The 13274-nt window shown below is 44.4% G+C and overlaps 1 protein-coding gene across 1 annotated transcript in view; it reads left to right on the top strand.

Annotated features, from left to right (window-relative positions):
* Positions 1–13274, top strand: part of RAB3B (RAB3B, member RAS oncogene family) — a 65346-nt gene that overhangs the window by 43282 nt on the left and 8790 nt on the right. The window contains exons 3-4 of the mRNA XM_007164466.2: positions 1339–1457; positions 4717–4841. Of these exons, the coding sequence (XP_007164528.2) occupies positions 1339–1457; positions 4717–4841 (244 nt within the window). The remainder of the gene's footprint in view (positions 1–1338; positions 1458–4716; positions 4842–13274) is intronic.

The raw sequence follows: 13274 nt of genomic DNA, 5'->3' as shown, positions 1-13274 counted from the left end.
GAGCATGGAATCTTACCCACTGGACCACCAGGGAAGTCCCTATTTGTTTTTATTATCATTATGGATAGTGTTCAGTAAGTGCCTGTGGATAAATCTTTTATTGATTGAGGTATAATTGTATGTGCATTGGACTTGGAATCAGAAGTCCTAGATTTAAGGCATAGCTTTTGTCACCAGCTTTGTGACCTTGGAAAAATCACTTACCCTCTCTGCATTTTTGCATTCTCAACTACAAAAGGTAAATACTGATCCCTACCTCATAGAGCTTATTATAAAATTTAAATAAGATAATATATGAGGAAATGTTTTATACATGCTCAAGTATCACACATCTAAAACTAACGATTCAGAGAAGACCGGCTGGTCCCTCACATAAGGACCGTGTGGACATTGTGAAGCATCCCAGTGTACTCCAGTAACATTTTGTTGTGGGGCTTGGCTTATCTTGCTTACATGTTTGTCTTTCCAACTAGACTGTGAGCTGCTTGAGATAAAGAATTGTCTTCGTCTTTTTTTAGTAAAAATGTTTATTTATTTCTCCTTATATAAGTAATACATGCTCAGCATAGAGAAAATAAAAATACCTGAAGAAAATGAAAATCCTGGTAATTCTTATCTCTCATACAGAGATAATCACTATTAACCTTTTGATGTGTTTCTTTCCAGTTTTCTTCCTGCATATATAGTTATGAAACTGACATTATATTGCACTTACAAGCATTGTTCCATTATAATAAATATTCTTATATAAATAAACACATTAAAAATCTTGTATTTTAACCATTCTCCTATTGTTGAATATATAGGTTGATGTTAGTTTTTCAATGTCTAAATAAAGTTGTAAGAAGCATTTTTGTGCATAAATATTTGTCTGATATTCTATTTTTGTAGAAAAAGTTTTTAGAAGGAAAAATTTCTAGTTCAAAGGGTACAACTTTTTTAAATGCTCTTGGGACTTCCAAATTGATTACCAGAAAGATTGAACCAAGTGTCACTCCCACAAGCAAGGTTTGAGGATATACATCTCACTATATCCTCAACTATAATGGGAATTATAATTAAAAATAAGGTTAAAACCTATTAATATAATAATTATCCATTTACATTTCTTCTGTAAATTGTTCTTTACTCCTGCTCATTTTTCTATTGGGATTTTAATTATCTTCTTATTAATTTCTATGAGGTTTCAAAAACCATTTTATTCTAGTCACCAAGTACAATACAAGATACATAATACGTGCTCCTTAAATAGACTTTGGATGATTTTAATTGTCCTGGGGACTCTTTAGAAACAAAGCAGCCTTTCTAGGAGGCTGACTCTTTCCTTTTCCCACCCAGGACACGGCTGGGCAGGAGCGGTACCGGACCATCACCACAGCCTATTACCGTGGAGCCATGGGCTTCATCCTGATGTATGACGTCACCAATGAGGAATCCTTCAATGCTGTCCAAGACTGGTATGAGATTCGTTCCTTCACCCACTCATCAAACTGTTCATGAAAGCCTAGTATGTACTAGGCTCTGTGCTAAGTGCTAGGGAAACTCGAATGAATCAGACATGGCTCCTGTCCTCAAAAAGTTCACAGTGAGAGGAGAGGACAGATCAGTGAGCAGGCAATGAAAATATCATGTGACAGGTGCAGTGATGAGAGTGGCACTAGGGCTGTGGGAACCCAGCGGAGGGCTCTGACCCAGCCTGGGAAGTCAGGGAAGTTGTCCTGGAATTGCTGACACATATGCTGCGTTTTAAAAGATGGACAGGAGTTAGCCAGAGGGACAAATGGGTAAGAATGTTCCAGAAAAAGAGTACAGATGTGCAAAGACAAGAAGGTAGGTGAGAGGGTAAGAAGAGCAGAGGTTATGAAGGATTTTGTGTGCTGGGGTGAGATATTTGGATTTTATCTGGTAGATGAGGACATTTGAACAGGGAAACAACAGGTTCAAATTAGTGTTTTAGAGAGATCATTCTGGACATAGTGCTAAGTGAATCCACATATTGCTTCCCTATAAATTTTATCCCTGGACCGGGGGTCCAAGTTCATAAAGATTCAATATCTTGATACGATAGAAATCGGCACAGTTCCCCAGAGGTATAACCTCTGAGCAACGTACATCTTTCTTCCTGGAGCATTATTCACAGGGAGAAGGGAGCACGAGAGGAAGGGCAGGTGAGACGGAGGGCCAGGACCCCGTGCCCCTAATCAGTGGAAAGGATGGGGAAGATGGAGCGTGTGTGCCTGGCTCTTCTTCACAATCAGAGAGGCTGAGTAGGCTGGGCACACAGCAGCAGTGCTGGCCAGTGCCAAGCTTGTCTCCTGCTCTTCTTTGCCCAACAGCTACCCTTTGAAGACTTCCCATCTCCCAAGGAACAGTTGTCATGACTATGTGCAGCCCTGTTAGTGCCTTGGAGCCTTGAGCTGGGGGTGACCTTGCAGGCTGCTTGCCGCGTTCTCCCCGCCCACCCCCCGAGTTCTGAGCAGCAGTCTAGGGTGCCACCCGCATGCCTGTCACTCATGTGTGGTCCTTCTTAGTCTGTTGGCCATCCCCTTCTTCCTCCTTTCTCCCCCTTTCCTTTTAACAAGTCCTTCTCTCCACCTTCCTTTTTTCTCCTTTCCTCCCTCTTTTCTCTCTTCCTCTCTCTTTATGCCTCTTTTTTCTCCTGCTTTTTTCCTTTCTTGTTCCCTCTCTTCCCTCCAGTCATGATTTTTCTCTCCGCCTCCCTTCTCCCATGTCTCCATCTTTCCCCCCCACCTCCCACCACGAAGTGATTAGCTCTTTCTTTAAGTATCTCCACACTGCCCATTTCCTGTCGGCCTTGACCTCCTTCCCTCTCTCCATCAGTCCCTGTTCATTCTGCCTCAGGGACACAGTGACTCTAACACCTGGTGACGATTCCTCCAAGAATAACCTAAGTTGCTAATCTGGGAGCTGAGCCTGGATGATGATGGTGGGAGGAGGGAGGAAGATGACAGAAGAGTGGCATGGGAGACTTGGGGAGTTGGCTCCAGGTACCTGTCTTGAAGCTGAGGACTGAATGTCTATCTTTCCCAAGCTCTGGCCTTTAGTTTTACCTCTGGGAAACTTGGTCCCAGCCTAGCACCCACCTGCCATCTAAGCCCCAGTACCCAGCACAGAACCTGGCTCTCTGTCGGTTCACCACAAATGGTGGTTGAGTAAATTCCATCCTTTGAGGGAGTGGCTTTTCACCCTTAAAGAGAACATTGGTGGTGAGATCAGCTTTAGGAGCAGGATTGGCAATTGGTCCAGGTTGCAGTTAGGGTTGAGTTAGATTGAGTGTCAGTGTCAGGATAGGGTCAGATTTTATTTAGATCTGCTTCAGGATCAACCATTTGCTGGCTTCTTCCTTCATCAGACAATCAATGACTTCTTTTCTCTGTGCTCTATGCTGGGGGCTGGCACCCCAAAGATGAATAAGCCTGTCCCTGCCCTCAAGGAGAGACAGATAAATTCAGCCAAATGTGACAGGTGCCACAAAAAAGAGTAGGGGAACAAAAGGGGAGGTAATTGTTTCTACCTGATGAGGTATTTGGGGACAGAGTTAGGCCAACTCCACAAAAAGGTGTCTCCTCAATAAAATGGTCTGATTTTATTTCCTCTGTTTAAAAGTTTGTTTCTCTTTATAAGAGTAATACATGCTCACTTTCAAAATTTTGAAAAGTAAAGTATTTTTTTAAAGTTTTGGGACTTCCGTGGTGGTGCAGTGGTTGAGAAGCTGCCTGGCAATGCAGGGGACACGGGTTCGATCCCTGGTCTGGGAAGATCCCACATGCCGCAGAGCAGCTAAGCCCGTGCACCACAACTACTGAGCCTGCGCTCTAGAGCCTGCAAGCCACAACTACTGAGCCTGCATGCCACAACTACTGAAGCCCGCACGCCTAGAGTCCGTGCTCCACAACAAGAGAAGCCACCACAATGAGAAGCCTGCGCACAGCAGTGAAGAGTAGCCCCTGCTCGCCACAACTAGAGAAAGCCCGTACGCAGCAACAAAGACCCAACGCAGCCAAAAATAAATAAATAAATAAAATTTCATAATCATCCTACGTGAAGGAAACCACTGCTGACATTTTGGTTTCTACAAATAATAATGAGCTAAGGCCTCGGTGAAGATTTATGAATCACAGAGGAGGAGGGAGAGGCTTGCTGGGCCAGGGGAAGCTTGAGAAGGCTCGCTCCCCCAGGCAACTGGGGGATCAGCCCTGGGCCTTGGAGGATGACTTAGTGTGGGGAAGGAATTTCCAGTAAAGGCAAAGGCACATGCCATGGAAGAGCCTTTGTGGAATGGGTGAGGTTTGTGAAGTGAGAGGAAGGGTGATGAGGCTGGAGAGACAGGATGGGAATGGTCTTGAACACCTAACTGAGGGATCTAGACTTCATCACTTAGCTAGTCCAGGGACCAGAGAAGGCTTTTAAGAAAGGACGAATCATCTGATAGATGTTTTAGAAAGAGCTCTCTGCCCTGTGAGGAGAGGACATTAGATGTGGACTCCAAATAGCTGAGTGAAGTTTGCAGCCAGGGCTTAAGGGTCAGCATCTGTGACAGCCAGCAGGAGCAGAGGTCTGACTGTCCCAGGCTGAATTAGTTGACAGTATCTTGTGTATTGCGAACCCCACTGAAGGGGCTTCTGTGAGCTTTGCAGGGTCCTTTCCAGCCTAGGAGGGTGTCATTAACACTGTCATCTCTCTGTCTCTCTTTAGGGCTACTCAGATCAAGACCTACTCCTGGGACAATGCGCAGGTCATCCTGGTGGGGAACAAGTGTGACATGGAGGAAGAGAGGGTTGTTCCCACCGAGAAGGGCCGGCTCCTCGCAGAGCAGCTTGGTATGTGCACGACACGTGTGTGTGCACGGGAGTGGGGCAAATGGAGAGGACAAGTGTGTGTGTGTTTGTATTTGTGACATTAAGGATGTGCTGTGATTGTGAATTATGTGCATATGTGCTCTGTGTGTATTGTTTCATATTTGTGTGATGTACATATGGGCTTTGTGCTAGTGAATTCTAGGTATTCATTATTTATGATACAGGTGTATTTTGTTACATTGAATGTATAAATAATTTTTTATAGATTTATTTATTTTTGGCTGCATTGGGTCTTCGTTGCTGCACACAGGCTTTCTCTAGTTGAGGTGAGCGGGGGCTACTCTTCGTTGCGGTGCTCAGGCTTCTTCTTGCAGTGGATTCTCTTGCTGTGGAGCATGGGCTCTAGGTGCACGGGCTTCAGTCGTTGTGGTGCGCGGACTCAGTAGCTGTGGCTCGCAGGCTCTAGAGTGCAGGCTCAGTAGTTGTGGCGCACGGGCTTAGTTGCTCCGCAGCATGTGAGATCTTCCAGGACCAGGGATCGAACCCATGTCCCCTGCACTGGCAGGCGGATTCTTAACCACTGTGCCACCAGGGAGGTCCTTGAACGTATAAATAAAATGTAAATTTATGAAATCTTTTTTTTAACCAGCTCCTTCCACAAAGGATTTGAGGTATCCTATAAAAATCATCATAGTATCAATACATCAATTAAAAAAATAAGTGAGACAATTGAAGCAAAGGGAAAGCAAGTGTAGGAGAATATAAGAGGAGGCCAGGGGTGAGATAAGTGTATATTTTATAAGTTTTTGGGCATGTACAAGATTTGGGCCAAAATATTTGCTTTGAGCTTCCCAGCAACCATTGCAAAGAGGGAAACATAATCAGTTACATGGTTCAGAGATGGTCCTTAAGATGAAGACAAATCCATTATTCCAGAGAAACACTGCTCTCCACTGGCAACTGTAGAGCAGACTCTATATGCTGAATGCGACAATGTCCTTAATATCAAACATGCCTTATAGCAACTACAACACTGAACATCGTAGGCTGTGTCTTACAATTTCTCTCAATGTAAACTGATGCTTTGTCACCAAAATACAATTCACGGCAAAAGTAATTGTATGAGGGATGAGACAACGTGGCTTAAGCATGCAGCTCAGTGATGCTCTGACTTTTTCCAAGGTTAAAGCACCTTGATCCTTGTGCTCCACTGAGACCCAGGTGCCTCAGATGTGTCTCAGTGACTGCACAGCAGGACACCTACCTACACTTGCTTAAAAGAGCAGCCTTTCTTTTCTTCCTTTTTTTCTTTTCTTTTCTGTATTGGGGTTCAATGTAGGATCACCTTAGAGAAGTCTTCTTCTAGAAGAATGAGCGTACTGCTTAGCTTTTAGCCAGTCTCCCAAAGTATTTCTTACAACCTAGGTGCTGTAAATATTGAGGAATAGGGAGTTTAAAGTTATATTCTCTGCCAGTTTCTGAAGTACAGATATTTGGGCTGGTAGGTGGGAAAATTGTATAATATATAAGTGTGAATTGTGTCTTATATATATTTGTGTTATGTGTATTATGAGTAGATGTATAGGAGAGTGTCCTATACTTCTTTCTTCCCTCTCCTGTTCTCCAGTGTGGCCTGGAATAGAAATTAACACACTGTAGGTGCTTAATAAACACGGAGGTTGGGCCATTTGGCTCTTGATGGTTCTTGCCCCATCACAGAGGTTCTCAGGGTCCAGAATGTGCCTCTCCCCATTCCGATAGTTCACAGAACAGTAAGCATGTGGCGAAGCCCTCACATGGGTGACCTCAGGCTATCTCTTTATGTCTTCAGCCTGCTGTCCCCAAGACTCCCAGCGCTCTCCCTGGATCAATGATGTACCATCTGTTTGAAAGGCTCTTTTCTACTCCCCATCCCCTACTTTTATCCAGCTGTTGAAAGCCCACTCAGCTTTCAGAACATCTTCACTGCTCTGAAGCCTCTTCCCTATTCCCCCAGCTCTTTTCTTTGTGCCCCCACTTAGCGTACCCCGTACATGCAACAGGCAGAGTACCCATCACATTTGGGTGCACTTGTTTCCATATTTGTCTCCAGAAAGCTCCATGAGGACAGGAAATGAGTCTTGTTTATCTTTATACCCACCGTGCCTGGCAAATGGCCTGGCAGTGAGTAAACACTGCATGACTATGTTTTGATTAAAATTTTATGGAGTCAAGTATTTGGCTACTTCATTTTACTTCATTCTAATTACGACTTCCTGAGCTCCTACTCCATGCCAAGTACTGTGCTGTGAAATAGGCTATGTTCCCTGGTCTGAGACAGAAACAGTGATCCGCCTGGTGATCAGTGCTGTGATAGGGGGATGTGCCGGGGTTGTGGGAGCACAGAGGAGGCACCTATTCAGTTGGGGTCAGAGAACATGACGCCCACGCTGAGTCTTGAAGACAAGTAGGAGCAGCCAAGTGAGAAGGAAAGGCAAGGACATTCCAGGCGGGGGAATAACACTGGCAAAGGCAAGGAACAGCACTCTGTGTTTAGGGAGCCATAAATCATTGGATTGTGTGAGTCTAGAGTAATGCTTCCCCAAGCGGGAGATTCATGTCACTGGAAGTGTGCAAGATGATTTTATGTATATATTTTGGTGTGTATTAGAAAAAATATATAATCAGCATGTCAAGCCCTTAAAGTTAAACAAGACTAAGTTTTTAAAAGGTGAGTTAATTTTATATTTGGAAAAAATATAGCCAGCATGCCAGACCCTTATGACTAGCATTTTAAAAAGGTGTGTTAGTTAAACATTTATTAGGTGTTTACCATGTGCCAGGCCCTATTCTAAGTATTTAAAGTATTACTCATTTAACTTAATCCCCCTAGAACCCTCTGAGAGAGGTACTTTTCTTATATCCAAGTTCTATTTTTTTTTTTTAAAGTACAAACAGATTATTTTTTAAATTTATTTATTTTTGGCTGTGTTGGATCTTCGTTTCTGTGCAAGGGCTTTCTCTAGTTGTGGCAAGTGGGGGCCTCTCTTCATCGCGGTGCACGGGTCTCTCACTATCGCGGCCTCTCTGGTTGCGGAGCACAGGCTCCAGACGCGCAGGCTCAGTAATCGTGGCTCATGGGCCCAGTTGCTCCGCGGCATGTGGGATCTTCCCAGACCTTGGCTCGAACCTGTGTCCCCTGCATTGGCAGGCAGATTCTCAGCCACTGCGCCACCAGGGAAGCCCCAAGTTGTTCTTTTAACAGATGAGAAAACTGAGGCACAGAGAAGTTGAGTAACTTGCTTAAGGTCACACAGCTAGTAACAAGTAGAGTCAGAATTTGAAATCAAGCAGTAGTCTGGCTCCAGAGCCTGTGCTTCTAACCACTTAATCTCACTATACAGCAAATATCGTAATAATGGCTGATATATATTGAGCCAGGCATTATATGAAATGCTTTGGGTTAATTATCTCATTTAATTCTCACTATAAGTCTTCAAGGTAGGTCATGTTCAATACTCTGAAAAATTAGGCTCTTGCTCAAGATTACACAATTAGGAAGTGGTAGAGCCAATAAAGATCTATCTAATTTATGTAGGAAAACAGATGGAAGTGAGATTAATTCTTACTACAGGGTTTAGGAAGGTACTTAAAGAGGGCCTTAATGAATTGGTTAGATTTGGGTAGGTCAAGGTAACCCATCTCAGTCCTACACGACTTCCTGAGCTTTCCTCTACTGCTTACCAGAACTTGCCTATTTACATGTCTGTCTCTCTTGGTAGACCTCAGCAGTAGCAGGGGTTATGTCTAAAATTTTTTTTCATTATCCCAGCCACCCAGCACAGGATAGATACTCATTCACTCGTACATTTGTTTATTGAAAAATATTTATTGAGCACATACTCTGAGCCAGGTTTTATCTTGGCACTTAGCTGTGATTCTTACTGTCACGGAACTAATGGGGGAAAGAGACATTAAACAAATAATTATACAAATAAATATATAATTAAAAATTGTGTAAATGGGTGAATTGTATGGTATGTGAATTATATCTCAATAAAGCTGTTAAAAATTGTGCTAAGTTCTATTTGACTTAGGACTCTCATTATGGCAAGTGATAAAATCCCAAATCAAACAAGCTTTAGTTAAAAAAATAGAATTTATTAGCTTATGAGTGCAACTTAATTGCACTATTTCTTAGCTTTGTGTATGCCTTCAGCCTCTTTCTATAGTCAGACTCTGAATGGGGAGTAAGATGGATGATGGCAGCTCCAGATTCATATCTTCCAACTTCTGCAAAAAGAGGATTCTTGCTCCCAACCACCTTATGTCAATCTCAGGGAAGACTGTGATTGGCTACCTGTGAGTCACATGCCTGTCCCAGTGGCTGGGGGAGGCAAGTATTGTAACCTATAGTCCCACCGCAGTTGTTTAAAGTAGAAGTTCCATAAAGGAAGGAATGGTGGACAGATAAAAGTAACATAAGTCCACTGGAAGTGCTATTAAGAAAGTAAAAAAGAGAGAAACCTAATTTTAGACTGGAGAGTCAAGATCTTCTGAGAAAGTAATGCTTAAGCTGAGAACTAAAGGATCAGAAAAAAATTAGGCAAAGATTGAGGGTGGGTTGGGGAGGGGAGTGTTCCACATCAAGACCAGCCCTAATGTAGTTTAGAGCTGAAGACGCTCATGAGATTGAAAGACCACGTTGCAGGGACTAACTAGTCAAGGGGAGAGTAGTGGGAGATGAGGGTGGAGAGGTGGGCAGGGGCCAGATCATGCAGGATCTTGCAGACCATGTCAAGAATTTCACAAGGATGTGATCATATGTGTGAGCAGTGAGAGAGGATGCTCAGCCTTCCTCATCCTCACCCTCTGCTACACCAACTATTAAGTAAGTCTCAGTGATCTGCTTGCCAGTGCAGTAGGGCCATTCTCTGCTTTATGGGATTCCTCTTCAGGACTCCCTTTCTTTTAGTGTTTCTCAGCTCTCTCAGCCAGAACTACTGATATGGCCAGCAACTAGCATTTATTAAAGCTTTGAGTAACAGCAGGTCTTCTATATCCTCAAAGTTCCTGGGACATGGATGAGGCTGTAGAGACGCTGAGGCAAGTGGATCTTTGGGAGGGCAGAGAAGTTTCAGGGACTCCTATTCCAGGAAGCATGACATGTTAGGGCCTCTACCTCTTTGTGCTGCTCAGAAAGGGGCTCCTTGTCTCTTCCTCGATCTGACTGGGAAAGGGTCTAGACTAGAGCCCAGGGATGCTAGTAAAAGTGAAATGCGCTTCTGCCTACAAGGTCAGGAGAAACCTGTTCAAAATGTGGTTTTGAAACATACGCATAAACACTCACTTCAGTGAAGTGTGGAGGGAAAAGTACCAGCCTAGGAGTTTGGAGACTGAGGGTTTTATCCTGCTTCTGCCACTAGTTTACTGTGTGATCTTGAGCATCTTATTTTCTGTTTCTGGGTCTCAATTTTGCCCTTTTGAAAAACAGGGGATTTGGATTAGTTGAGTGGGAAGGTCTGTTCAGCTCTATCCCTCTGACTCCATGATTTCAATTCACACAATTCTCCACTCATCACTCAGTCCCCACAGACCCTTGTACATGGCCTTGCTTATTTTTTTTTTTTTAAACTTTTTTTTTTTTTATAGCTACTTTATTTATTTATTTATATTTATTTTTTTTTTTTGGCTGTGTTGGGTCTTCGGTTCGTGCGAGGGCTTTCTCTGGTTACGGCAAGTGGGGGCCACTCTTCATCGCGGTGCGGGGACCGCTCTTCATCGCGGTGCGCGGGCCTTTCACTATCGCGGCCCCTCCCGTTGCGGGGCACAGGCTCCAGACGCGCAGGCTCAGTAGTTGTGGCTCACGGGCCCAGCTGCTCCGCGGCATGTGGGATCTTCCCAGACCAGGGCTCGAACCCGTGTCCCCTGCATTAGCAGGCAGATTCTCAACCACTGCGCCACCAGGGAAGCCCATGGCCTTGCTTATTTTAGGTGCTTGATGATAAATGTTTTTTGGATTGGGGTGAATTGAAACCTTGCATCACTCAGCCTGATGCAGAGAAACAAAAGACCTAGCTGACATTGAGAATAACTAACCTTGGTGTAGTGACTTATGATTCACAATGTGTTTTCACAACAATTCTCTTGTGACCCTCACTCTCACTCCTAGTCTGGGAGGCGGCATTGTCTTCAGCTCCATTACACTGAAGAAGCTGAGTTCATACCACTTATGTTTTCTTGCATGCAATGAGCTGTGCCACACTTCTGTGTCTTTCTTTTTTCACTTGAGGATTATGCAACTTTCCTAAGCCACACAGGTCATAGGTGGCAGGTCCAGTACTCTAACTCAGCCTTTAGACTCAAAATCCTAACGCTTCCATTGTATCATCACCCAGTGGTGTTTTCCCAAAAGCTTGCAGTAGTTTCTCTTGAAATTTCACCCTCAGTCCCAGTGTTGGTAAGAATTCTTTAGATTATGTTGTGGTAACACATAACCCAAGTCAGGAGCTTGGATAATAAAGGTTTATTTCTCACTCACATTACATGCCAGCTGCAAGTCAGCTGCAACTCTGTCCATGTCATGCAACTCTGAGATCCAATCTGAGATGCCTAAGCCACACAAAGACTCTCAAAGCTTCTGTTGGGACTTGGTCTGCCCACATCCATTGGCCAAAGCAAGTTACATGATGAGATCTGATGTTGATTGACAAGGGAGATATATTCCTCCCACAAGGAGGCACTGCAAGCCACTTGGCAGTGGATGGGAATATAAAATCTTCTACAGGGAGGGCAGTGAACAGTCTGCCACAATCACTGAACACATGATGGACCCTGGTGCCCTAGAGGTGAATAAGTTCCCTGCTCTCAAGATGCTCATTGACCAGGGAAACAAAATAGTAGAGAGATAATCTCAATGTCCCATTTACTATCATTCTTCACCCTTCTCCAGCTCTGTCTCTCTCTTGAAACCGCCCCCTGGGAAGTTGACCTTTGCAGGCTGTGTTTCCCAACCTCCTGTGACAGTGGCTTCTGGCTGGGTTTAGCCAAGGAGAGACACTGGCAAGTGATGGGAGTTGGGGAAAAGGGAAGAACCTGCATGTGTGTCTCCCCTACCCCTTGGCAGGCTCCCCCAGTAGAGGCTGCTCCTCTTCTCTGACTCCTGCTCCCGCAGTTTTAACTTCCTTTGGCCCCATTAATAGTTTTCTTTTCTGTTAATAATCTCTGGGTTTCTTCAGTATTCTGTTTGGCCTCTTAGTTCTTCTACCACCCATATAACCAGTTCCCTCTAGTTCAGATGTTAAGAACAGTTCCCATTTTCCTGATGGATTCTGACTGAAACAATCGTGTCAGGTACCATGGGGGTCTAGGGGAGAGGTACATTGTATGTTCTGAGCGGTGGAGATGGGGCGGGAAGAGAAAGGGAAGGCTCTGTGCAATCAGGGATTCCACAGGTGAGTAATGAAGAGGATTAGGAGTAGGCGCTAAAGAGTAGTAGCACGAGTAAAGAAACCAAATAAGGAAGTGTCGATGTTTCTGGAGCATGGTGTGAGCCAGGAAGATGAGGCTGGGGAAGTGGACAGAGGCTGAGCCATGCCGAATCTTGGGTGTTAACCTAATGAGGCTGGATATTGGATTAATTAAACCTCTTTGAGTGCCAGTGACACAAATCTAAGTCAAAATAGCTCAAGTTATAAGGACAGGGGCATAGCAGAAACAAAACGGGAGAGAATGTTGCTGGAAATGAGATGGTTAAGAAATTTAAGAGCCAGGGTGTTGGATGGATTGTCCACCTGAAACCCGAAGTTCCTGAGAATGAGTACAAGCCTGGGTGGAAAGGGAGACAGTGAATCCCTTGCCAAAATCATCAGTGACCAGAAGGGCTTGAGTTGAAGACTGATACAAGATGGAGATAAGGAGGTTATCAGAGCAGGCTAGAGAAGGGATTTGAACATAAAAGTAGAGGAGAAATGTTCTGGGGCAGTTTCAGGGTGAGGAGAAGCAAGTTTAGCTAGTTGTGAGTTTCTGAAAAGAGTTCTAAAGTCAAATTCAGAAGCAGGCAGTGTGGACAGAGTCAGCGGAATCTGTGGGGCTGTGACAGCTGCCTTTGGACAGGATAGGTAAACAGGAGCATTTTGGGGGTGGGAATCATCTCAGATTCAATTAAGAATTGGGTCCGATTCAAGGCAGCAGAAATTCCATTGTTCTGAAGCCAATTAGAGGGAGGAAAGGACGAGGCGGGGACAGTCTGATTAATCGGTTGTCATCTTCCTGAGCTCTCTAGATTCTCAGCTCCTGCGACTCCTCACTAAAGAACCTGAGGAAAAGGTTACCATCTGGACCTACTAATGAAGAGCCTTCCAGGAGTCTGACAGTCGTTGGGTGGAGGTGCATTTGGGATTGTTCTGCTAGCAAAAGAGACCCACGAGCTGGCCAGGGCCACGCGCCAGTTACTTGAATCAGAGTTCTCACACC

Source organism: Balaenoptera acutorostrata, chromosome 1 (assembly GCF_949987535.1).
Source record: "Balaenoptera acutorostrata chromosome 1, mBalAcu1.1, whole genome shotgun sequence".
Taxonomy (NCBI): Eukaryota; Metazoa; Chordata; class Mammalia; order Artiodactyla; family Balaenopteridae; genus Balaenoptera; species Balaenoptera acutorostrata.
Note: the sequence above shows the minus strand (reverse complement) of the source record. Positions and strands in the feature narration are given on the sequence as shown.